Here is a 27,116-nt window from a genome sequence, read left to right on the forward strand (position 1 = left end):
CTCTGAGGCCCCGCAGCACAGGTGCAGCCTGAGACAGTGGAAATTTCCCGACCCCTGCCAGAAGCAGTTTAATTTTCTCTTAGGGCATTAGGTTTCAGGTCTTAAAGGAAAATTCATGATCTGGTTGTTGTCCTACAGAGATGGCCAGCAGCACAGAGCTGTAACCATATGAACAGGAGGCCATGGGGATTTAACAGGCAGACTCCAGCCAGGGCTGCTGAAGGGGGTCAATCTATATGTGGCCTCCCTGTGAAGACAGTGGGAATAGTCAAATGCTGACCACTCCACAACTCCTGCCACAACTGCTTCTCATTTGTAACATAAAACAAACAGTAACATACTCAAAATTGGATAGAAAAATATTGTAGATATTAGAGTTGTCACACTTTGAGAACTGGGACAGAAGAGACTTTGGAAACCACTCAGATTTTCACATGAATGAAGACTTGATGTGCAGAGAAGTCAAACCTCTTCTAAGTCACAGACAGAATCAGGGCCCAGGGCCTTTATAGCACAACTTGGCACCCAGAGAGCTAGAAGAACACCCTGGGCAATTATCCCTTTGTGAAGTTCAGGCACCTATGCAAATAAACCACCCTTGAGTTGGGCTATTTCTGAACTTCAGATTTTGGTGAACTGGCCTTTTTATGTCAGCTGCATTTGAAATGCTAATCAATAAGCTCAGAGTAACATAAACACCTTGAAGCCTTTCCTGAGAGTTCATCATGACAGTAGAACACCAAGGCAGAAGGAAACTTAGAGAGCTGGAATACTTCTGCTAAACCAAAATGTGTGTGCTTTTTACCAGGACTTTTGCAAATGCTGAAGGAGACGGAAAAGGTGATTGCCTGACTGAAACATGCAGCAAGCGCTTCACCTGAAGGAGCTTGGAAGGCACCCTTTGGAAAATGAAATCGACCTCCTTTGTTGTTCCCATCACAGAGCCAAGAAAAAGGCAAAGTGCGCCCTTCCCCTCCCCCGGGGTGAACGTGTAAGCAAGCGAGGTAAAAATCTGTTCTTATACCATCTTTGCTCTGACTCAACGGCAACTCCTACTACTCCCCTTCACAATGTCCCTGTGTGCTCTTGGGGACACTCCTGACAGTATCTCACCATACTCGCTGCGGGCAGATCTGTTCTAACATCACTTGTAAAATGCAAATGGATTCATCAACAGTTCAAGCAATTAAAATAGTAAGTGAGCTCTTGACTTCTGGGTTAACAAAGAAACAGGTGGCAAATGGGCTTGAGTTTGAGGCCACAAGAGAGGAAGGTTCCTCTGCCTGGTCTGTCCCAGTGGTGACACTTGACTATGTAAAAACTGTAGTGACTTCTTAAGATCTGCCTTCTGCTCTGAACAGGAAGCTCTGTGACAGTCCACACCTGTCCTAATGTCCTCTGTCCCCCTTTCCAGGGGCTAGCACAGTGCCTGGGACACGGTAGGTGTAAGTGCTCACTGAACAAAGAAAGCTGGCCGTGGCCTAACCTCTAAGCGGACCACTATGCAGCATCAGCACTGTTTGAACGTTCAAAGGCTTGAGTGCTCTGCATCTGTGAAGTAGTCTTTCTATTTAGCCATATTAAGTAGCTAAATACTCACATAGAAGTGGAAGGACCAAGCTCTTATCGAGCAATAACCCTGAACCAGATATCGTGTTAGGCACTAAGGTATATGGGGTATATACAGGATATACAAGAATCTTACTTAAGAGTATTACCTCCTTTTACAGATGAGGAAACAGACTCCAAGAGCTGGGGTAACCTATCTCAGCCGCCATTCTTTCCCCAAAACCTCTTGAACTCTAAATCTCTATTTGGAGGCAATGGATCCCACTAACGTGACATTAAATGACTAATCTTTGACATACAAGTGCTAAATCACTTTTGTAAAGTTCAGCACTTATTTCTCAGGAATTCCCTTAGCTAAAACTAGTCCAAAATCCAATGGCAATTAGCTTGCCTGATAACCTGACCTAACACAAGAGCAGCTTAATTACCATCTCCACTAATGACTCATGATATGGCATGGGCGATGCTAGTCTATTAAAATCCACTAGACAGAAGTCGTGTGGCTTTACGGTATGTAGTTATCATTCCCACAACTTACATTTTGATGGTATCTGTTACTCTCTGGAAGAAAGCCAGTATTTCCGAATAAAATGTATCAGTCCTAACAATGTGGACGTGATTGTTCCAGAAAGCCAGCTGAGAATTGAATAAGATCTTACAGTAATGAGTAGGACTGGGAAATAAGAATTTTCTTCGGCACATGGGAAGAAATGTTTTATTAAGGTTATGAGAATCAGAGACGTGAGCATCCCTTTGTAAGTTAAAAATAAATGACTTAGGATGGGTCACCATTTCAAAGAGGCTTCTAGATGTTGAACAAAATCCAAATCATTTTGCTGTAAACATTTCGGTCTGCAACATAATCCCGTACTAACACTTATTAACCAATGTTAGGTCACGAGATATCCAAAACCTGACCAAAGCACTTCTATGTTCACCCACTGATGAGAAGTTAAAATCCTCTTTTAGAGTCCTATGAAAATTGTTTTCTCCTTTCTGGTTCTACTTTTTTGCTAAGTAAAGTCTGTGTGGAAGACTCTTTATATTATCATCGTCATCATCAGTTATTATTAGTGTTAATGGTTATACCTCTGTATCTTTTAGCCTAAGAGCATTCTTTTTCTGATTTACTCACTATATACAGTTTCCCTTGGATAGCCTTGTCCTAATCTGTGATGTCATGTATCATGTGTTCTCTAGTGACTTAATAAATATATATGCTCATTTAATAAATCTTTATTGAGTATCTACTATATACCAGGCACTGTTCTATGCTCCTCGGGCACCCGAGTGAACAAAAAAGACTGAAATCTTATCTTTGTGATAGTTTCTACCTTTTCTAGTGGACCGTCCACTTTAGACTTCTCACCAGAATTCCAGACTCATGTATTCAGTTTCTTATTGGTCATATGCACCTGGAAACCCAAGTTGGACCTAGGCAGTTGGATACTCCGAGGCACACTGAGATGATCACATTTCTTCAACTTACTCCTGTGGAACCCCAGTGATTTGGGTTGAACCCCTGCCTTCCCCTCACCTTCAGTAAACCTTCTACCTGCACCTTTTCACATCCACCACTTCTTCTCAGTCTCCAGTGGCATTCATATCAGCTTTCATCACGGTTACTGGGTCATGAATTCACGCTACCTGTTCTTTTTCTTGCTCCTGGATGGCCCCCCTTGTATCCATTTCTTACTCTGCCACAGAACATGCTTTCTAAAATACACATCTGACCTTGTCTCTTTGTTTTAAGATCTCTCCTGGTGGCTGCTTTACCTCTTGCCCCCCTGCTTAGCCCCACTCTTTCTCTAGACGGGCCCAACTGCTCCCTCCACCTGCTCCATCCTCATTTCCCTGACTGACTCAAGCAACTGGCATGACCCTAGGAAGCCTCCCTTCCCGGGCCGTCCGCTCCACGGCAGGCTCCACCACTGCACTGAGCCATCACCTCTCCTTCGCTGGAGTTCTCTGTCTCCTGGGTTTCACCAAAGCTTCCCAAAGGAAGCCCAACCTGGAACCTGAGGCAGCCCAGTGCCTGGGGCATGGTAAGCAGTCAGCCTGTGTTTGTTGGATGAACGAACCTTTCACCAATGGGAAATAATTTATTGACCTGCACTTTTAAGGCATTTTACATCTTACCTCAACTATTGCAGCTGAGGGACTAAGAATTCCAATTCCGTAAAATATTGGAGACATCCTTTCCTCCTTCCAAAGATGTCTTTTGGTTTTGGATTTTGGGTTTTTTCCTTACCTTTTCTCCAACACTTGACTTACATATATTTGATCTTGACAGTCAAGTTTTGCCTGATTCTTCAGTAGGTGAAGCAGAGCTAAAGGTAAAAATCACAGCCATTCATGCCAGAAAAATTTGTAGCTGGGTGCTGGTTCAAGCACTTATTTCCTGAGCACCTTGGATAAGTAATGAAATTCTCTGAGCCTCCGTTTCCATAAAATGGGTATAACTAAGTAACATGCAAAGCTGTCGGCACATATCATAAATTTTGTTTCCTTTCTTCTTTGCTGTGCACACTTTCCCTTTAAGATACACACCTTGCCTGAAATATAGGCCCCTCCATTCCTTCAGTCGAAATCCTTTTCAAGGCCCAACTCTCCTTATAATCTTCTCTGTGCAACTGCCCCCAGTCCTTTCAGCCCTGTCCTGTCCTCTGTGCTCCAGTGGTTCCATGTCTTATTCATTCTGCCCAACAAATCCATACTCAGTACCTACTATGTCCTGGGTGTTAATTTCGGTGCTGGGAATACAGCAGTGATCAAACCGGATGTGTAAGTGCTGAAGTCGTAGTGGAGAGAAATAAACACATCAATAAATACGAAAACAATATTAGGGTCAGATTAATATAGGTGCTCCAAAGGGTGATGGGAGAGAAGTAACTGGAATGGGGGTGTCAGGGAAGGTGCCAGGCATGGAAAGAGTTAGGAACAGCAACTGCAAAGAGCAGGCACCTTCATGCCAAGCCTCTGGCCAGGGAAGACGTACGAATTTGCCAGAAAAGGGCCAAGGTGGTTGAACTGCAGTTGGCTAAGGAAGGTGGAATGAGGTGAGACTGGTGAAGCAGGCTGGGACCGGATGGCATAAGGGGCCACGAGAAAGAGTTTGGATCTTATTTCAAGCCCCACTGAAGGGTTTTAGGGAGGGGCATTCACAGCGTCATTTGAGATTTCTCCAGATGCTGTGTGTTGGTACGTCTACCTGAACTCCCACCAGAGTTCCGATTTGCACTATAGTTTCCAGTGACGGTAGCTGTCTTTTCTATTAGATGGTGGTTCTGTGAGGCCAGTGATGAAGTTTTATTCTTGTTTTGATCAGCCTTGTGTGCAGTGCTCCCTGACAAATTCTTGCCAAATTAAATTGAAATATCCTGCAGCCTCTGTCTTTCTTGCCTGCGATTGTAATAATTGTAATTGCAATACTTCTAATCACTGTAGGAAGCTTGCAGTTGCCAACCAACTCGGAACGAGTACATTTTTCCTATTTGAATTCCTCTCAGGCCTTCCTGCAATTGTAGGGCTGTCAGCTGACTTCCTGTCTCCTCGCCAGGTCTACTCCCCGCCCTGGACTGAATGTTTATAGTCCCCCCCCCTCCAACCGTCTGCAGAGCGTGAGGCCCGCTGCTGGGGGTGCTGGGTGCAGCCGGTCTGGTCTGCTTTCAAAGGAAGCACGGCTTCTAGCTTTGTACACCGCACTGCACCAGACAATAATGGACGTGCAGTGAGCATTTGCATGTGCCAGGCGTATTACAGACACAGCCTGCCCGTCCACTGGCCGTGCAACTTGGGGCAAGTCATCAGTCCTCTCTAAGCCCGCTTCCTCGTGTGCAGAATGGCGACAGTCTGAGCAGAGTGTCTCGCACGGTTGTTCCAGGGCCATAAAGGAGATCACACGTGTCAGACACTTAGCACAGCACCTGGCACGGAGTCAGCACTCATCCAATGTCAGTTATATTAGTAGTAGTGCTCTTAGCGTGCATGATTTTATTTAGTCCTCACAGCAGCTCTGCTAGCAGCAGCTCTGCAAGGAAAGTCTTACTACATCCAGGGTCAACATTAGCCGCACATAGATATGGCTGTACTCGTTGCTAAGACTACTGCAATGTTTCTTAGTTGCCAAATTAGCCACTGTCCCAGCCCTCCAAAGACCCCTCTCCCACTAGGACTCTACAGCCTTCTCTGCCCAGCTGCTTTCCCTGGGATCCTGGAATCCTTGTCTTCCCCACTCCCAATCCAGCAACCACAGGGACAGGGACAAGGCCCCGGACAGCAGGAGGCCTCCCGGGTCCAGCCATACTCAGCCAGTTCTATTCGAAGCACTGACTGGCTGATTGTACCTGCTTCATTGATGGGTAAAGCGAAGCACAGAGGGGGAAAGTCAAGTCACCCATCGTGTAAATGGAAATCCTAAGAAGTCAAACTTCAGAATCTATTACCTAGGCTCACTCGTCTACACTGAGCTTCTCCTCAGCACTGATTAGAAACACTAACAAAAGCCATATTTTGGCTTTTTGAATTTGGAGAACCTATGCCCTGGCCGCCAGGTGATTCAGTGTCTGATCAGTTCAGGAAGTAGTCAGTGACACCTGCCTGTTTTCATCTCTATGGCCCATCCCACTCACTTTCACGAATCTCATTTATTTATTTATTTTTAAAGATTTTATTTATTTATTCGACAGAGATAGAGACAGCCAGCGAGAGAGGGAACACAAGCAGGGGGAGTGGGAGAGGAAGAAGCAGGCTCATAGCAGAAGAGCCTGATGTGGGGCTTGATCCCATAACGCTGGGATCACGCCCTGAGCCGAAGGCAGACGCTTAACTGCTGTGCCACCCAGGCGCCCCCACGAATCTCATTTAAACACGATTTGGGCCAATCCTTTACCCTCACTTCCAATATGGACAGAGTCTTTGATATGAAGACTCTATGTACAGCCACCCTGGGAAGGACTTACCATTCCTATCTCTATTTTTACAAACTAAAAAGAAGATGAGGATGAGGTTAAATGTGGTAACTCATGGGTATTATATATGAATACTAAATAAGAAATTAGAATAATATAGAAGATAGGCCCCTTAATGCCAATGAAATTCGGAGTTGGGAATGAAAAGGCTCCCTCTTAAATTGAAGACACATGCCTGGACTTAAGCTACAGAAAGCAAGGGTGACGTCTCCTTCAACGTACACATTTACTTCTTAATTGTGCATTCTGAGCTGCAAAGACCCCCTCGGTTTGTCTCGAAATGTAAACATTTGTAACAGAGTCTTACGAAGTTCTAAAGTCTTAGGTTTTCAAGATTGAGCAGTTACATAATTGGCTTAATTAGATCCAATTACACACTTAGCATAAATTAGAAACAATAGAATCAGAACATATAATTTCATAGTTATGACACATAACAACAATGCAGACATTATTAAGTCGGCAAATGGTGCTAAAGGAGGAGGGGCGCATACAAATCCCGGAAGACTCGATGTCTTTCACGAGCCCAAACATCTCCCCCTCCAACAGTTACTGTTCAGAACCTGGTTCGACTATAAACAAGATTGATTTTGAGTTCTAGACACAGAAAACATCTGGAAAATTGTGAGTTCTTTTCCTTCCTTCTGGAGCCAAAGTAATGGGTGACTAGATTTCTTTTCTATCTCATTGGAAAGACCATCCCTCTCTTTCTGAAGTCTCAATAGATTATTGCATGGAAGAATCTACTCTTTAGGGTGAGGTCCACTGTAAAACCCTCCACTGCACATGCGTGCTCCTCCGCCAGGACGCAGCCTCAGGCCCACTCCTGCGATGCGGGCACGGGTGTGGGGGACTGGGTTTGAGAAACACGGCGAGAGGGGATTAAATTGCCTTGGCTCTCAAATCAGCCACTCGATTTCTAATACTGCATTCATTATACTTGGTTCAGGTGACCTAACCCTTCCTGCTGTATCTTTATCTTCCAATTTTAAAAGAGGGGAAAAGATGACATTTGACTAATGAGAAATTCATGTTCTAAACTCCTGCAGCTATTTTGGTGTAACTTTCTGTAAATGATGTCCAACGACCAGAGGGCTAAGAAAAAACCATTCATTTGTTAATTTACTCGTTATTTTATTATTCGTTCAATAAATGTGTTGAGCTTCCTGGGGGAAAGAGACTATTTCTTACTTATCCTTCTGTATGAAACCCATAACACAGCTGCTAGGAGACAGGAAGCACTCGCTGTATATCAAATTGCTTTTAAGGCATATTACAGATATTACCTGCCCTGCTATTACAAAGAACAAAGGGCTATTCTGTTCCTGGCTGTGGCCTTCAAGGAACTCACAACTCTTTTTTGTGTCAAGACAATTATTATGTTAACAAAAGCATGAGTGAAATTGTCCTAGCGGACATCGCCATGATAGCGGGACACTAGACAGGAGGCAAGTAAATACAAGAGTTTAAAAGTACCCTGTACTAGAATGAGGAAGAGATCCTCACAAACCCATCGTCCTGGGGGGTGGCCAGCCAGGGTCTCAGTGGCAGTCCAGTACGGCGAAGCACACGGGGACGGCGGCAGGTCTCTGAACGGGCCCAACAGGTCTCTCTCACAGGCACCTCTGGTTTTGATCCTGCTGTTTGCCAAATTAAGTCAGAAATATCCCCAAAGGCCCCAACCATATCTCAGCAAATGAACACTGAAAATCTGAAAATGTCCTCAAAATGTGAGAGAAACATCTAAAAGCCTTGGGCATTTTTTCTAATGATCTCAATTTTGTTTGTTCCTCCTCAGTCATCATCCTTCGGGTAATGGGAGAAGCAGAAGGGCTTAGCGATGCTCCAAGGCCATTACTAGTACAGGCTGGAGGATTTACCCTTTTATACCCTTTCCTCCATTTTATTGGATCCCCTTTCATTATTTTTAGTTTCTAGCATGGGCCTTCCCTTTCCCTTCTCATTTTCTGTTCCCAATAAATACAGGCTCAAAATATCAATTCTCTTATCAAAAATGAGGGTTCGCTTGCCAGGGGAAAATATATTCCCCAAATACCTTGATCAACTCACATCTCCCCTAACAATATCCCAGAAGAAGCTTTGTGTTCGTTCAATACTCAGACAGTGGCTGATACTCAAACAGCTTAGTTCAGCGTCTGAAGGCAAGGGAAGGAAGATTTCAATTTCTCTTCCTATTTCAGTCTTGATCCTATTACTGGATGGATGTAGAGGCAGAAGTATATTTCCTTAGATTCGAACATCTAGAAATCAATTTATTTACAATGTACGGTTTAATGCATATCGATATAAATACTCCTCATTGACCTAGTAATAACGTTGGAGCACTGGAGGTGAAAAAACATACCGAGCAGAGAAACACCCCCCAAACTTGTTATATGCTTGCTTTCCTCATGCCATAAGGAAGGAGGCACTTCCTAAGGGTCTCAAAGTACAAATCAGATATACTTAAACAGTGTAGTGGAGTTCAGGTGAGTTGTTTTATGAATACGAGGAACTTCCTCATTTTCTTTTGCATAAATCCTTGAGGGTAAAAGGTGCATCAATTATGAAGAATTAAAAGCTTCTTTCAAAGCTCTACTGATAAACAAGCACTTAAATCAACTTGGTAAATGAAGCTATTTTTAAGGAGCAAAAATAAAAGTGGTAGGAAAATGCCTGTAAGGTTTCCTTCCAAACTGTTAAGAGTAGTTGCCTCTGGGTTGGAGAGAGAAAATATAGAGTCTTTGAATTGAACCGTGGACTTCCTTCAATTTGCTGTGTGCTCTAAAATCTCAATCTCTCGCTCTCTCTCTTTCTCTCAGAGAATCAGGACTACAAGGCCATAATCTCCACAGTTTTGAAGTAACAGATTTTCTAAATTGGGTTCATTAGCTACAGATTTTTTGAAATGTTCCAAAAAGGCTATTCCAGTAAGTGAGCACTCTTCTGTGTCAATGACTTTTTGTTTCCATCAGTCCAGAGCGTAATAGTTTTACTCTTCCTCCTCCTGGCCATTGAAATGCAGAAACCGTGCCTGTTGTCTTGGCCATGCCCTGCTTGGATGAGAACGAGGCAGTTCCTATTGGAATAAGCTGGTGAGTGCTCCTCCCTCCCGTCACGGCTCTGGAGAGAGCTGACGGAATAGGATGGGCAGAAACATGGATAAGTACATAGATCCTTAAAAATTCAAGTACAAGTGCTTGGCAAAATGCTGGTTTTCATGTTAAGGTGAAAGACGGGTCTTATGGTAAAAGCCACCTGGTGATTTCCTTATTACAAAACCCAAAGGCTCTGTTTGACCGGTCTCTCCTTTGTGGCCTCTCTGCAGCAATTAATGCTGTTGAAACTCTGACACTGCGAGGCTCATCTCTTGGCTTTTGACACACTCCATGTCCTGGTTCTCTTTCTGCCCCTTTTATTATCTTCCTTTCTACTTATTTTACTTGCCTTTCTTCTTTTTCTTGAATGGGGGATCCCCCAGGTTCTGTCTCGGGCTTTCTCTTCCTTTCTCTCTTTACACATTCCTCCTTCTCCCATCTCTCTCTAATCTGATGGCTTCAACTGTCACTTCGTGTGGAGAGTCACAGTGAAAACTGTCAGCTACCGAGTACCTCCACTGTGCTAGCCACGTTTACTGTGTCATCTCACTGATCTCACACCCATCTCCTTCCTTTTAGATGAGGAGGCAGAGGCCCTGGTAGGTTCAAAGATTTATCCAAGATATCCCAGACCACACAGCAAGTAAGTGACACAGCTAAGGTTTGAGCCCAGATCTTTCTGGCTCGAAGGCTCATGCTGTTGTCACTACCCTGTCCCTCCTAATTTATGACTCAGCTTCTGGTCTCATTTCGAAATCAACAACTGTTCTTCTCTGACCAGCCTCTCCTCTTGCAGAAGACCTTCTGAAACTGATACAACACCTTTCTCCCAATGACCAGGCTCACAATGTCAGGTGTCTTGGGCTCATCTTGTAGTCTAGCGCCTCTCCTCATCCTCCCTACCCCTAATCTCATCAACTGCCAAATACCACCTCTGATTTCATCTCTTCCCTCTCCCAACCAGTCTACACACCAGGGCCTGACTACTGTTCTAGGCCACATCATTCTCGCGGTGAAATCCTTCATTCCTGCGGTGAAATCCTTCAGTGGCTTCCCATTCCTGATGAAATGATATCCCAAACTGACACTTAACCATTCATAAGTCCGATCTGCTTTCTCTCTCATATCTCTCAGAGCTCCTTGACAAGTAGACTACGTCCCCCGAGTGTCTGCGTGTTCCATCTCTACGCCTTTGCTCAGGCTGCTCCCTCTTACAGGGACTCACTCTTAATCTAACAGACACCCCCAAACTACACAATTCCTACCCTGTCTGATATACTGCCCCCAACACACACCCAATAATTCCCTTCCACCACCTCTCGGTTGGATGTCACCCTACATCTTCAAGCCTTCACAGATTTTCATTTGTTCCACTCTTGGGGAACTTAGCCTATTTTACTTTTGGCCTGTTATTCTCATCTCCCTTTAATTAAGCTCTGAATTCCTTGGCAAAGAAGGAATGTGTCAGACTCTTCAGTGTATTCCCCAAAATCTTTTAGTCCAAGGGACACAATAGATGCCCAGTAAATATGTATTCACTAAATTGACAAACTTTGATAAAATATAGCAATGAGAAGTTACATTTTCAACATGACGCTCTACATGTTTTTCCCCCAGCAAGCAGATGCAAAATATTTCACATAGACGGTCCCTGAGCATCTGGAGATCAAGAATGTATAAATAATGACTATGAGTGTCTATCTTCAAACTGATTATGTTTTTTCCTTTTTTTTTTTTAAGATTTTATTTATTTATTTGAGAGAGAGAGAGACAGCTAGAGAGGGAAGACAAGCAGGGGGAGTGGGAGAGGGAGAAGCAGGTTTCACTCTGAGCAGGGAGCCCAATGCGGGGCTTGATCCCAGGATCCCGGGATCATGACCTGAGCCAAAGGCAGACGCTTAACGACTGAGCCACCCATGCACCCCAAGAATACCTTTTTTCCTAATGTAGAAGGGAGAGAGGGCAGAAAAGGAAACATGGAGAAAAGAAACAATATTAGGTTCTGCCCACTGTCACATAAAGAATGACAACTTCATAGTAAGATGCAAACCTCTAAGCACATAGAACAACTTATAGCAGGATGCAAGTCAAAAAGAAAAAAAAACATGAAAAATGCACAGCAATAAAAATTCAATTTACATGTAGCTCTCCTGTGACACATAAATATTGTCAGGTAAGATAAAGTACTGCAATGTTAACTTGAACTTATTAATATGTTACCCGCCAAACATATTCTTTGGTTGCTCCATCTACTGTAGTTTATGTCTCCCTGTGTGCATGACCAGCTTCCAGAAGGAAGGACACACAACCACTGTCACCTGGCTCTCCTGCAGCTTCAGCACTGGAGCTTACTAAATGTTATCCTTGGGACCAGGCAGCAAGGAGATCAGGACTCTCTAAAGCCTCCTTCTCAAAGTGTTGTAAGAAGATTTTTGAGAAAAAAATTCCTACATACAGCTATGTTTATTATAAGAATACAAGAATTTCTATCAATGCAGTAATACTCACTAAATGTGCATCATGATACACTAAAGTTGTAACTTTGACTTCTCTTTAAGCCACTTAGTTTTAATCTTCTGTAAAGCAGAAGAAGGTCCAAATCATGGACAACCACAGCCTCTGCTACTGATCTTAATGAGGAGTTATGAACAAACAACTAGGTATGGCAGAATCCATGCCAATCATTACCAACCACCCAAACTGTATATAGTCAGTGAGCCAGTGTTCTCCCATTGAGATCAAACATTATACTCTCCCCAAACCTGGTTCAGTTTCTTCAACTCCTGATTTCTGAAATCCAAGGAATTTCTTAAAGTATGACTCTTCTGTTCATATTTGCCAATGGGCAAGTTCTAGATTTGGGGAACTGAGACATCAGCAATGACACGAGGTCAGAAGATGACAGACGTGACTGAGATGGTACTATTCATTGCACAGAGAATGCTTCAGTGAATATCATCTGTGCACTTGAGACTTAGATTTGGTTTCTATAACCAAGAAGTCCAATGATTTAGCCAGCATGAGGATTCCTCAGTGATTGACAGTCCTATTTAGAAGTTAACACAATGACTGGGAGAAGGGTAGGGTAGAGAAGGGGAAAGCATACACGTGCAACCTAGTCACAGGTTCAAACGCTCTCATCACTCACCACGATCATTTGAGCCACATAACTTTCAGGTCCAGTGTATTCAGTTGGGTCTTTAACCTTCACCAGAACTAGGAAGTACAAATAATGCCACATATTGTGTTCTGACTTGATGTGCTCCTCAAATGAAACCGTTTTATTATCAAACTTGTCCCTCTCAAGTCCTGCAAAACACAGAAAACACAATGTATGTAATTTGTCATTTAATCAGCACTTCTCAGCATAAAAACAAAACATCACAATTATGTGAATAAAGGCTTTCCATGAGTGTGCCAATTTAGAATGTTATGATTAAAAACAACACAGTACAAGACCTCCAGAAAGAAGGCCATAGCTCGTAGATTTCTTCCAAATGAACATTCTCTCCCCTCCACCCCCCACCCAATGGATCCTTGGAGATGCACAGTCCTGTTACAGTTGTAAAATTTGCAGAAAATTTTAAATATAGCCATGTCAAAACTGTCCAATTAAACTGGACCACAAGTCCAAGAAAAAGAAGTAAAAATGACTGTGCAATAAAAGGCATGCTTGCTAATCAGGACAGGGAAAAAAAAGTTATTTTATCCAGGAACTTGGGTAAAAAGAGGAGATGCAGGTGAGAGAGTCATCTTGAAAAGCACTTGTACTCAGTGAAGGGCAAGCCAATGTCCACTGTTATTTTTGCTCTGAGTGTGGTGAGGGCTCCAGCCCTTTGGACTACTGTGTTCCTGGCATTTTAAGGAGGGGATGGTCTGTTCAATATCCAGGGCAGATTTTCAGAGGCTGGAAGGACACTGAGGAGAGGTTCTACATAGTAAGATTCTTTTCTCTCAAGGGTTGAAGAGTGGATGAAAGAAAATGAATGGAGATGAAGAAAAACATCTACGGAAAAATGAATTCTATTGCCAAGTAAAATGGGAGGTTGGGATTCAGTCTGGTTTTGCAGTTCAGATACTGGAGAAGAAGCTAGGAAATTGAATTCCAATCCTGGCTATTCTTTCCTAAGCATATTTAAAAAAAAAAAAGCCATCCAGGCATGAAGAAGACTCTTTTAATAATAAGATATAAAGTACAATAAGTAAAAAGAAAAAAATCTGCCCCTAGTGGAAGGGTGACCTTTTAAATTATATTACTGGATATTTTAATGGAAAATACCATAAAATTAGCTGGCTGATGGTGATGCCTCATCTTATTTGACCCATCATCAGCTCAGCATGGCCCAAATAAAATCCATACTCTTCCCCCAAAACTGCTCCACCCACAGTCCTCCTCTTCATTCCATGGCAACTCTAGTCTTCCAGTTGTTCAAGCCAAAAACCGAAGAGTCATCCTGAATCCTCTCTTTCTATCACCCATATCCAATTCATGTGGAAATTCTTTTGGCTCTACCTTCGGCATATATACGTGGAATCTCGTCCCTTCTCAACACCTCCACAGCCGTAGCTCTCATATGAGCCTTCATCATCTCTCACCTGGACTACTGCAATTGCCTTCCAGGCCTCCCTGTTCCCACTTTAACTCTCAGTGGCCTATGCTCAACATAGCAGCCACTAAGATCCTTTGAAACACGAGGTAGGATGGTGTCTCTCCTCTGTCCCAAACCCTGTGGGTTCTCTACACACTCAGAGTGAAGGTCAAAGGCCTTACAATGGCCTATAAGCAGGGTTGCCAGATAAAATACAGGATGCTCAGGGGATGCCAAGTTAAGTTTGAAGTTCAGATAAATAATGACCAATTGCTGAGTATAAGTAGGTCCCATGTAATATCTATTTGCTAAAGAGATCTGGCCTTCTAGCCTCTCTCCCCTTGTCTCTCACTCTCCTGCCTCTTGCTAACTCTCATCCAGCCATCCTGGCCTCCTTGCTCCTCACATGCAGACTCCTGCTTCAGGGCCTTTGGACCGGTTGCTTCTTCTGCCCACACTGCTCTTCTCTTTGGTGTCTCTCTGAGTACCTTGCTCATTTTTGAGCTTTTGCTCAACTCTTGCCTTCTTTGTGTGGCTTAACTTGATCACCCTATTTAATCCTACAACCTGCTCCTTCCCTTTTGCCAATAGCCTCAATCACTCTTTCTCTTTTATCCTCTTTTTCCCAGGGTGCTTATCACCTCCTAACAGAATGAACATAGTCATATCAAAGTCGTTAAATTACACTGGACCCCAAGTCTAAGATAGAGGGGTAAAAATGATTATGTGAGAAAAAGCCTGCTTGCTAATCAGTACAGAAGAAAGGAATGCCATTTTATCCAGGAGCTTAGATAAGAACTTATTATGTTTATTATTTATTGTGTGTCCAGGAGCAGATATATTTGTCTCTTTTCTTCACCAACGGTCCTAATAGCTAACGTGGGTGTCTGGTTTATAGTCATCCCTGAATACAGTATTTATGGAATGAATTAAGAATATCTCACTAATAAAATGTTATTTCACTTGGGTGACTATAATAAAAAACAGATTAATAACTAATCTTGGTGATGATGTGGAGGGACTGGAGCCCTCATACTCTGTTAGTGGGAATGTAAAAGAGTGCAGCTACTTTAGGAAACAGTTTGGCAGCTCCTCAAAAGGTTAAACAGAGTGACCACATGACCCAGCAATTCCACTTGTAGGTACCTAACCAAAGGAACTGAAAACATACATCCACACAAAAGCTAGTACAGCAATGTGCACAGCAGCATTATTCATAAGAGCCAAAAAGTAGAAACAAATCCAAACATTCATCAGCAAATGAAAAGATGAACAAAATATATCTTATCATACAACGGCATTTTCAGCCAGACAAAGGATGAAACACTGACACATGCTACAACATACTAAGTAGAAGAAGCAGGTCCCAGAAGGCCACATATATGATCCCATTGATGTAAAATGTCCAGGAGAGGCAAATCTGTAGAGACAGAAAGTAGATCGACACTTGCCTAGGGCTGAGGAGGAAAGGTTGGGGGTGGAGGGTTGGTGATGATGGCTAAAGGGTATGAGGTTCCTTTTGGGGGCAATGAAAATGTTCTAAAATTGACTGTAATGATGGATGCACAACTCTGACTATATACTAAGAACCACTGAATTGTAGACTTTAAATGGGTGAGTTGTAAGGTATATAAATTATATCTCAATACAGCTACTTAAAAAGAGAGAGAGAAAGAATGTTAAAGTAGATTTTCCCAGAATCCAGTTCAACAATTACCTTCCTGTTGCAAGGTACATAGGGCTATAAAAATAATGTGTCTACTATCAATTAATCTGTAATATGGTAGAGGAAGCAGACAGCTTGCGTTATATCCTGAAGTGGTATAAACTGCCAAGGAAGCACAGAGGAGGACAAAATGAATTGTGACAAGGTACATTTTAAAAGGTTTTAAAGAGGTGTAGAGCTTTAAGTGTCTAGCCTTGAAACAGGATTATGGCAAGTGGAAAAGAGATGAATGGTAATAAAAGCTAGCTAATTTTTATTGAGCACCTATTTTGCTGACAACAACATAAAGATGTTTAAATATGCTCCTATAATTACAATAATCCAATCTGACCTTTCAGCATGTGAGGGAAGAGATTCAGAGGAATTCAATAAATTGCTCAAGTTAACACCTCTCATTAGTGGAGAAGTTGGTCGGTATTTAAACAGAAAAATGTCTAGCTCTAAACCCATGTTCTTTGGCCTTCTGAGCAAAAGAAATGGCAGGGCAAAGCTACAGATGAAAGTGGATCACCTGTTTGGGGTAACGTCAATTCCTCCAAAGGCAACATCTGGAAATGAAGATGTAATGGTACACTTGGCACAAACCGTGAAGAGTTTTATTTATTTTTTTATTTCTTTTTAAACTGTGAAGAGCTTTAAATGCAAAGCTATGGAGACTGCACTTTATCCCAAAGGCCTTTGAGTGGAGACTAGCCTGTTCAGAGCTGGGCTTCAGGTAACCTCCTATGGGGGGATTTAGAGGAAGACCGGGAGCAGAGGCTAAGAGTAGGGAGACCGAGGGACTAGGGCAGTGGGGGGTATAAAGGCAGGGAACTGGTTGTCTTTCATCTTTTTTGCTTCTTGCTCTCGAAGCTTTGTTGGTCATTCCCATGGTTTCAACAATCACAGTGCGGGTGATGTAGCCCCAGCACTGACTGTTCTCAACTTCAGTTTCTATTTCTAGCTGTCCACTGGGTGAATCCCCCTGGGTCACTTACGGGCAGGTCAAACTCAGCTCAGCAAAAATTTGTTTCTTTAGCTCTTCTTCACCTCTATTAATGAAGTCCTTGTCAACCTGGGAACGCGAAGTCATCCTTGGACTCATACTCTGACAATCTACTCTGTGCACATCTCCGAGAGCGACTCGGATTTTCTCACCATTCTTCAAACAAACCAAGCCCTTGGAAAATTTCATGCCTTCGCCTCCTCTATTTCCTGCCTTACAGGTATTCCTTCTTCAAGACCCAGCTCAACTACCACTGACTTACACAGACACAAACAGTTAGCGGATCCTCCCCACGCCCATAACACCTTGCTATGAAAATTTATCTATTTCTATGTTGGCCTCTACCACTTAATTGTCTAATTTATTTTTGTATAAGCAGCACCTGGCATAGTATCTGGAAAACAGTAGGGCATTCAACTAACATTGACAGAATAATTGAAAAAAAAATGAATAAGAGGGAGAGATTGAAGAGAAGTTTGTGGATGAAAATTTAAGAGGGCTTGATGTCCAATTAGAGGTACAGATTTAGGGGGAATCAAGAATGACCCTAAAATTTCTGACCTGAATGACTGAATTTATGGTAATATCAGTACAGCAAGGAAAAACAAAAAAGAAGGAAGAGACTTTGGAGGGAAGATACATTTGATTGGGGATGTACTGAATTTATGATGCCTATAGAACAGCCAGTGTTGGGCTGTTAGGGCCGAAGCTAGAAATTTTAAACAGAGACATCAAGTTATAAAATACTAATTCAAGAATAACTGACATAAAATAAACAATCAAAGCCATGGTATTGGAGGAGATGACCAAGGCAGAAAGAAAGGAAGGATAAGAGGAACTCTTGTGTGCTCAACACAAAGGTTTCAGAAAAAATAAGACCATACCTATGTTGTGTTTCCCAGACAGTATGACTAAGGTGAGGGCACACACCCACCCATCATCCAGGCACCCCATACGTCTTCTCAGCTTTATTTTTCTGCATAGCCCTTAGCATCATACATTCTATGTGTACTGGAAAATGAGCTCCATCATGGCAGTAAATTTTGTCTATTTTTGTTCACTGCAGTACCCTGGCACACAGTAGATACTCAATAAGTAACTGTTGAACAAATAAATGTGTAAATAACCTTGATGCACAAGTACAGATAAAGAACTAATATACTAAAAGAAGAACACAGACATCACCTAGAAAGATCTTTCATTCTCGGCACCTGACTACCATCAATCCTTTCTCCATTTTGGTATTTTGTCACACTGGTCGGCCAACATCTCCTTCGCACTGGATTTTCAGCCTCTGGTAATTCAAACTTAATAATTAGTATGGATACCAGTGCCAATGTGTTCCTATGCTTACTGCTTCAGCTCTGTCATCTGCTACCCATCACCCTATCATGACTGCCTTCTGGATCACTAGCAATTGTTTTCTGAGTCATAACTCTCAAACATCTGGTCATTGCCTTCAAGGCTAGGAACATCCCATCTGCTCTCATTGCCTGTCACAGAGTCTACCTTCTCCTCTGTTGCTACTATGGGTGTCACTTCGTATGTGTGCTACTGGAGCCAATTCTCTCCTACTGTGGAGATTCTCTCCTCTGTTGTTTTATCCCTCTTTGGATCACAAATTAACACCCAACGCTTACAAGAACCATTTATCAATTAATCACAACTATTTCATAACCTACTAGTACAACTCCCAAATATCCCAATTGTCTAAATCATTCTTGTCATTAAGTTCTTTTAATGTATATGGTATGTATTACATCTTATATGTGGTAAGCAATTCCAGGAACGCACGCATATATAGCTATACATTATGATAATGCTTCTCACATATTTCTGCTAAAGGTCCTTTGAGGGCAGAGAGTAGAGAAACTTTATGCTGCAGAGGTCACAGGGGTTAGCAGCTATAAGTGCCTGGGATTACTTTTCAATTTTTTTAAAAAAAATTCTGTTTTATTTTAAATGTTCACATTAAATTTGTTTTACTTTAAAAAATTTATTTTACTTTATAGCATACTATTTGTTATAATGTAAAAATACTATTAAAATTTACTCTTAGGTTAAATTACTTAAATGGTCTCAAATTTTTGAATAAATGTGAAGCTTTTAGAAAATAGACCATGTTGATCTAATATCTCCTCCTTATGCTCCTGATTTATCACCCTATATCTCTGTGGCCATGTGTATGCTATAGAAACAATACCCTGAATGTGACAAAGTTTAAAATAACTTGGAATTGGTGCACCCTGGTTTTTTGTCTGCAGTATATATCAATTTAGTACTTACCCGCTTTATCTTCCTTTTGTGGGTTATAAGCCACATAAATACAGAGACAATGTTAGTTTAGACTGATTTATTGAATAGTCATTCATTAAGCAAATACTTATGAATGGTCCTCAATACATACTATGGAAGCATAAAAATAAGTAAGACATGGGTCTCTTAAAGAAGGGAAATTAATGTGCACTGAGGGCTTACTCAGGTAAGCATTGAGCTAGGAAGTTTGATACACATGATCTCAACTATACTCACTCAAACCCCAAAAGATGGCATTATATATTCCCCATTTTCCAGATGAGGGAACAATAGTTCAAGGTGCAAAGGAAAGTTGGCCAAGATCACATATCCGGGATGTGGAACCAGTGTGTTTACTTAACTATAAAGTCCGTGCCCTTTCTACGATGTGACAGTATGTAGCATCCGACAGAGATAAGACAACAAAAAATAAGTACAGTGCCATACTGCTAAGTGTGATGCGAGCAATTTAGAAGCAGACATATTTGCTGCTGGTTAGTGAAATCCGAGAAGGCTTCATGGAATAATGGCATTAGAGCTGGCCTTAGAGTGAGAGTTGGAGTTCAACAGTTTGGGAGTTTGGGCATTCCAAACGGAAACACCATAACTGAGAACACGTGGATAGCCTCTAAGTTGAAGATGAGTAATGCAGTTGGGCTGGAAGTTGATCTATAAACAGGGGAACATTGGGTGAAAAGGTGGGCAAAAAGGGAGCTTGATTACGGAGCACCTTATGTGCCAGGAAATTTGGAATTTTAGAGTTACAGACTGTGCAATGCTATTGATAGACTTTTGAGTAAGGAAATGATGAATTCAAACTGGAAAAATTAGTCTGGCAGCATTGAGCAGAACATTTTGGGGTGTGAGCCAAGGTGAGCCTGAAAAATCAAGGTGTGGCTGTGGGATGTGTGGAAGGAAGGGAGTGAGATTGGGAACACAGATTCATTAACACATGCTAAGTAGTGCACCTGGAATAGGAAAAAGGAGATGCTAAAAATGATGGAGAAGCTCTCAGCCCAGAAAACTGAAGGCCCAGTGGGATATCATCAATGCCAATATGGAGGTCACATAAATTGCTAGGTCAGAGGAAGACGATGGAAAGGTAAGATGCACTGGGTTTTAGACATGGTAGATTTGGCTGCCAGAAGTCATGCCTGTAGAGGTGTCTGTCAACAACTGAAAACAAAGGACAAAAGCCTGGAGAGAGGTTGGAGCTGTGGTTGCACATTGGGCAATAATCTGCAAAAGGCAGTATTAAAGAAGAGGGCAGAGAGAAGAGACAAGAAGTCAATGATAAAATCTGAACCATTTATCCAGTGGTTGGGAGAAGCCTTGTGAAAGAACAAGAGAATGAGCAATCCAAGGCAAAAGGAAAGGTCAGCAGGAAACTAATGAGGAGAGTTGAGAAAAACATTCAATCTGGTGAAATGGCTATTATGATGTTTTAAGGAGTTTATAGGTTATAGGGCTTTTTTTTTTTTTAAGTGACTGTGAAAAGCCAAAGAGAATTTTGTCAGCAAAGGGAAAACCTAGAGGAGCAGGAATGGTACTTAAGTGCTGGGCTTGCTTTGCTGTTCATCTTTCTTGTTAGAACACGGGAGGCAGCATCATGACCTCGAATGAGGCTCACTTCTAACTGATACATTCTCCCAAAAAGCCCTTTCTTCCAAGGTTGCACACTGACATAACAGTTATTATGATCATGAAGGGAAGGACTTAGAGGAAGCACTGTAAAAGCAAGACCATGAAACACACAAAAAGATTTTCAAAGGCAGCATATTTTTTCCTCCACAGAACTCAGTCTTCAATACAATGCCTCTCTTCCCCAAATCCTCAAATTATTGTACCATATCTTCCTTGGCTCCATCCCAAATCTTGCTTCTTTCCATCTAGTCTAGACATATAAAGAAAGACTCTTCTTTCTGCCTCATTTCCTTCCCGTAAGTCTCCCCCAGCATTGTGCAACTTATCCTCATGGAAAGTACTCCATCTTTATCCTGAAGCACCTGAATGAGAAATCCAAAGGCTCTATTTGGCATAATATGTTACTGGCCTTCTCTGCTTTGAAATAGTTGATAATCAATCACTTTCTTTCCAAGGCTGTGTCCTCCCCTCATATCCGTGTGACACACATTCCTGGTTCTCCTCATACCATTCTTACTGGAAAGATCTGTGTGTGTATGTGCATGTGTGTGTGTGCACACGTACAACCCTCTTTCTCTCAACTCTTCAGTGCTGATATTTCCCACTCTAAACCTCATAGTCTCCTCTTCTCTCTCTGGAGTCTTTCCCCACGCTCTGGCTTTTGCTACCACATACAGATGGAAGATTCCCCAGTTACTGTCCCCAGTGCAGACACATTCTCTGAGGCTCAGACTAATGCTGACCTCTGTGCTGGGTGTGGCCCACTGGGGTGTCGAGTACACACTGCAATTTTAGTATTTCCAAAGCCAAACTCGGCATATTCCTCTCCAAATTTTTTCTTTTTCTTCTCAAACTCAAGTGTTGGAACTACCATCCACCCATGCAAGCAACTATCTTTCATATTCATTCCTAACCACTGAGATTTTAAAACTCTGTCTCTAAATATTTCCTGACCCTGTCCTCTCCCTTAATACTGCCACCTTAACTTTCCTGCAGCAAAGTTTCGTTACCTTTCACTTGAACTATGTCCCCAGACAAATAACCTTCCATAGCTGTACCATTGCTCAAAAACAAAAATTAGACTCTGTACTCAAATTCTTTAATGGTTCAGCATCTTCTATAAGTCTACAGGACAAAGTCCAAGTTTTTTAACATAAAATACCACGTTCTGGTGAACCTCTTCTTGGGGCACAGATTGCACTGAAATTCATACTCTAGCAACACTGAGCTCCTTATAGTAACTGAAGACTCCCATTGTGCTGTTCTTCCCTTCATGCCTGTTCTTATGCTGGTCACTCTGCTTTTACCCACTTTATTTTATTTTATTTTTAAAAATATTTTATTTATTTATGTGAGAGAGAGAGCATGAGCCGGGAAAAGGGCACAGGGAGAAGCAGACTCCCCACTGAATGGGGAGCCCAAAGCGAGGCTTGATCCCAGGACCCCTGGATCATGACCTGAGTTGAAGGCAGATGCTTAACCTACTGAGCCACCCGGGTGCCTCTGCTTCTACCCACTTTGATAGACTAACTGCCTTCCATCTTTTAACATCAAATCAGTGACCATCTCTTCTAAAAGCCTTTCCTGACCCTTTCTGGCCTGCCCCCTACCACAACCTGAAGGGATATAACAGCCTGTGAACTTCTCTATCATGTTTTTTAACACACTAGATAGCAATGACACTTATTGTGTTTGCATTCCACAACAGATTGTGAACACCCTGAAGAAGGGCAGGTCCAACTCATGTTTGTTTCCTTGGAATACAGTTCATTGTTACAGGTTAGTACTTGGTACACCTCTGAGTGCTGGAGGAATGCTGGAAGGGTTTGGGAGACCCAGTGAGGAGAATGAGACAGTTGACAAAAGGTGAATCAAGGAGGGAATGGGATTTATTGAGGGCCCAATTTGAGTTATATAGAATAATGTTGTAGCGAAGCCCTTATGCTTGTTTTGTGACTTTAACCAAAAGATTCTTCAGCTCAACATGGTGAAACAGACAGTGAGGATAACCTGGACTTGGTGATTATTCAAAGAGGGGGAAGAATTCTAGGATGCTAGGTCAGCTACAGAGACAACCAAAGGGCTGACGTATATTGAGAAGAGGGTAGAGCTGAAGGGAATGATGAGGGCAAGGAGAGATGTGGGTGAGTCTGGGAGCTAACAAGGAGAAAGGGGAGGAGAGGGTGAGGTGTGTGTGTGTGTGAGAGAGAGAGAGAGAGATGAAAAACCGAGAGAAGGAACAGTCAGTGAATAGAAGTTCAAGCTGCTAGAAAAATCATCTGTGGATTCATAATTCAACAAAATAAAATAAAAATCATTCTGCCATTTAATCAATATGTTATTGTGATTAAAAATCTATTTGCCAGTTGGTGTAACCTTTTGAAATTTTGCAACACATTCTACAGTCAGAAAATCATATAAATTTCAGAAATAATGACAAGATAGCTTTCGGATATGATTCTTCTATTTCTGGAAGCAGAGAACCCTAGTCTAATGCCCAGTTATATAATTTCTGTCCAGCTTTCACTCTGAAATTATTTTTCCCAAAGCATGACAAATAAAAATCACCCTAGCCCCTCCTTCCTCCTGGACAGTTTCTTCACCTATTATTTTAGTATCCTGAGAACACTTACCACAGATAAAGCAGGTTGTCTTTAGAATTTCTTCCTTTTTCTGTTTTTCACTTCTGAGATCAGCAAAAGTATCAATGATAACACCAAAAATCAAGTTAAGGACAATAATGATGACAATGAAATAAAAAAGAAGGTCATAGACCACTCGGGCAGCAAACAAGGGCTCCTGAAATAAAAATTTTAAAACATGTATATGTATACATATTTTCAAGGTACGTTGATTTGGCATATGGTCTAGCATTGAGAATATATTCAATAAATGTTTGCTGAATGAATATAAATAGTGCTCCAAGCTGGAAAAAATAAGACTCACTTCCTGTCTTCATTTTCTTTTCTTTAAGTGTTGTGAAGTAAACTTCACATCTGTTCCCAGAGCCCCTTCCATTCTCCAGGACTTATACTCCTCCCACCAATGGGGGCATACCTTTTATTAAAAACCACTGTACTATATCATTCTGCTAAATGCATTTTGGCACATTGGGATCCTATCCCAGAAGCTGCACAAAAGGTAAACAGGTAGCAATTCCCAAGGTCAGCGATTAGGGAGCTGAGAAGGACCTAATGCTTCGTCAATTTCTAGACTAGATTTTGTTCTTGGCCTTAGAGGGTCAAGTACAGACAGCTCCAGCTTACTTCTACCGGGTAGGCAGTATTAAAACACACATCAGAGACACTGTAATCCAGCCGTTTCCTAGATGAGGAACCACTCGATGAACTGACAATATGCTACAGCTGGCCTGCTGCAGAACTGAGATTTTTCAAGCCTTCAGCCTGGCTCTTGAGCTTAGCTTTTGCAGCTAATGAGAAATTTTTTAGCCTTGCTGCTTTAATACATGAACTCATGTTAGAATTTGTTCAAATTTTATATTCATCATGGATAAATAATGGTCGCTATTACGATTCAGAGTCAAAGAGTAAATCTTCATGCCTGAGAAGCCTGATAGACAAGAGGCAGCCTAGTTTCTGTTGTTTAAGTAACAATTAACTCCTCTACCAAGTTTGTAGTCATGCTCTCAGGGCTGTAATAAAATACACAGTTCAAACTTGGAAATGTTTCATAACCCTACTCACAGACATAGATTTTTTGGTACCTTAGCTATTTCTGTAGAGTTCTAGTATACAATTAATTGGTTTTAATGGCCACCATTATACATTTCAAGCAAACGACATAGTATAGCATCCTGAAAACAAAATTGTGTTGTAGATGCTGTTAAGAAAATTTTAAAAATGCTAAAGGGAAGAAGAAGGGGGGGGGTAAACAGAAGGGGGAATGAGCCATGAGAGACTGTGGACTCTGGGAAACAAACTGAGGGCCTCAGAGGGGAGGGAGGTGGGGGAATGGGATAGGCTGGTGATGGGTATTAAGGAGGGCACGTACTGCATGGAGCACCAGGTGTTATAGGCAAATAATGAATCATGGAGCACTGCATCAAAAACTAGGGATGTACTGTATGGTGACTAATATAATACAATAAAAAATTATTATAAAAAAAGAATATAGACACAGAAAAAAAATGCTAATGGTCTTCTTGAAAAAAATATGTTTTCTCCAGCTTACGTCTTTCGATGGCCTTCTGAGAACGTCTCCCACGCCGCCGCCGTTCCGGAGGCCCTGGTTTAGGACGGTGACGATGCACATGAGGAGAGTGTCACATGTCCTTTCAATTCCATCCTCATACTCTTCATCAGCTATAAGAATACACAAATTACACCAGGCAACAAACTCATGGTTTAAATATGCTATTGTCTACTTCCAAATAGGTATTCCTTTATAACTGTGCCATGACACAATTTTTGGAAGCACAGAAGACGTATTTGACGTGTAGCAGCCCATGACTGACACAGCCTGAGAAGGCCACACAACTGTATTCTGAAATATTTGTTTTCTTTCAAGAGTGAAAAATGACAGAATGGAAAGGACGACATATAAGAAAGCTCATATGCCTGGTGCACTGTTGCAGTGTGGGGAGGTTGTGGTAAGACCTCAGGAAGACAGTCAACTCACCCAGGAGCTAAGCTATTGCAGGAGAAAGAGCATGCGCAAGGAAGCTGGGTGGGCGTGGCTTCAAATTCTACTCTGTCCCAGTACTGAGACTTGGGCTGTCACTCGACCTCAATATCCTCATCTTTAAATGGGGAGGTCCGATTAAGGATGAAACCCTTCAAAAGATTATATTTAGGATGTGTAAAACACTGCACAGGGATTAGAATACACATAGTCGGGGCTTAAAAATCAGCGCAGATATTATTTCATTAATTTAGTTAAGCACCTAAGCTCTTTTAATGGTGAGCATTGAGCTATGGAGAAGAAACAATTTATTTATGTGAACAATTTATTTTATGTTAGTGTACTTACGTGAAAATAGGGAGAAAAGAGGAGACAGAAAAGATAGAATGTGAAAAAAAAATCCCTGGTTTTATTTGGTTTCAAGGAAAACTTGGCAATAATTTCCCAGTCATTTAAAATAGTGAAAAGTTCTTACTATATTAGAATCATGACTTCTGGGGTGCCTGGGTGGCTCAGTTGGTTAAGCGTCCGACTCTTGGTTTCAGCTCAGGTCGCGACCTCAGGGTCATGAGATCAAGCCTCACTTCAGACTCTGCATTCCGTGTGGAGTCTGCTTGAGATGATCCCCCCCAACTCCCTCCCCCTCTGTTCCTCCCCCACTTCGCACACACACTATCTCTCTAAAATAAATAAATAAATAAAATCTTCAAAAAAAAAAAGAATAAAAATTTCCTAAAATTGGTGAGCAGAATATTTTTCTTGTTACAAGGTTAAAGAACCATACTGGTGTTGAATTTTAGAAATTGTGTAGCCACAGGTGTGAATATGAAAACAATCAAAGTGGGGAAAAAAAAGAAACAGTCTAATTTTGTCTACATGATCCATGACCAACAGCCTGTTTGGTACTTTTTTACAAAAAGCCTGATTTTTCCTCTTGTGAACTGACTTTATTTTAACTTCACATGGATGGGAGGATCCTGATATTTTCACTTTAGTCAGAGCGGTTTCTTTTTAAAACATAAATATATACCTCCAGAGGAGGGCGGAAGTCAGGCATGGGCAAGCACGAAGTTGCAGCATCAAAGCTAGCAGCAGAGTCCGTGCCAGACCACTCACCTTCGAGGTGAGCCTCAAGGCACATTCTGATTTAGAAAGGAGAAGAAAGCAAGCTGCTTTTGGGAGAAGGAGAAATGGGGAAGAGGTGAGGCTGGTGGGGACAGCAGAGCAGCAGAGGAGACAAGGCAGGCAGAGAAAGCTCAGTGTGCAACATGCTAGTTAGGTCCCCAACACCTAAAGGGGGGGGGGGTTCTAACGCCATGGCTAGGAAGAACGTGAAGAACACTAGTTAGAAATGTGTAAGAGAATTAAAGGAATTTTTGCAAAGAAATATGGTTTTCAAGGAATAAGGTCATTTGGAATATGTCCATAAGCTACTTTGCCATGGTTGGATGTCTGGTCAAAGCAATCTTATATTTAGTGGCAGGATCCGCATTCATATATTCAATCAGCGACTACCTGGTCATGTCACATAAATGTTTCCTAAAGACTTAATTAAGTACCAGGTTAGTCAGTACATAGAAGCCACACGAAAGCGCTCCA

The 27,116-nt window shown here is 41.9% G+C and overlaps 1 protein-coding gene across 1 annotated transcript in view; it reads right to left on the reverse strand.

Annotated features, from left to right (window-relative positions):
• Positions 1-27,116, reverse strand: part of ITPR2 (inositol 1,4,5-trisphosphate receptor type 2) — a 474,341-nt gene that overhangs the window by 41,591 nt on the left and 405,634 nt on the right. The window contains exons 53-55 of the mRNA XM_040642268.1: positions 25,068-25,198; positions 23,510-23,675; positions 12,786-12,946 (exon numbers count right to left, since the gene is read on the reverse strand). Coding sequence (XP_040498202.1) covers positions 12,786-12,946; positions 23,510-23,675; positions 25,068-25,198 — 458 coding nt within the window. The remainder of the gene's footprint in view (positions 1-12,785; positions 12,947-23,509; positions 23,676-25,067; positions 25,199-27,116) is intronic.

Source organism: Ursus maritimus, unplaced genomic scaffold, assembly GCF_017311325.1.
Source record: "Ursus maritimus isolate PB19 unplaced genomic scaffold, ASM1731132v1 scaffold_26, whole genome shotgun sequence".
NCBI classification, from domain to species: domain Eukaryota; kingdom Metazoa; phylum Chordata; class Mammalia; order Carnivora; family Ursidae; genus Ursus; species Ursus maritimus.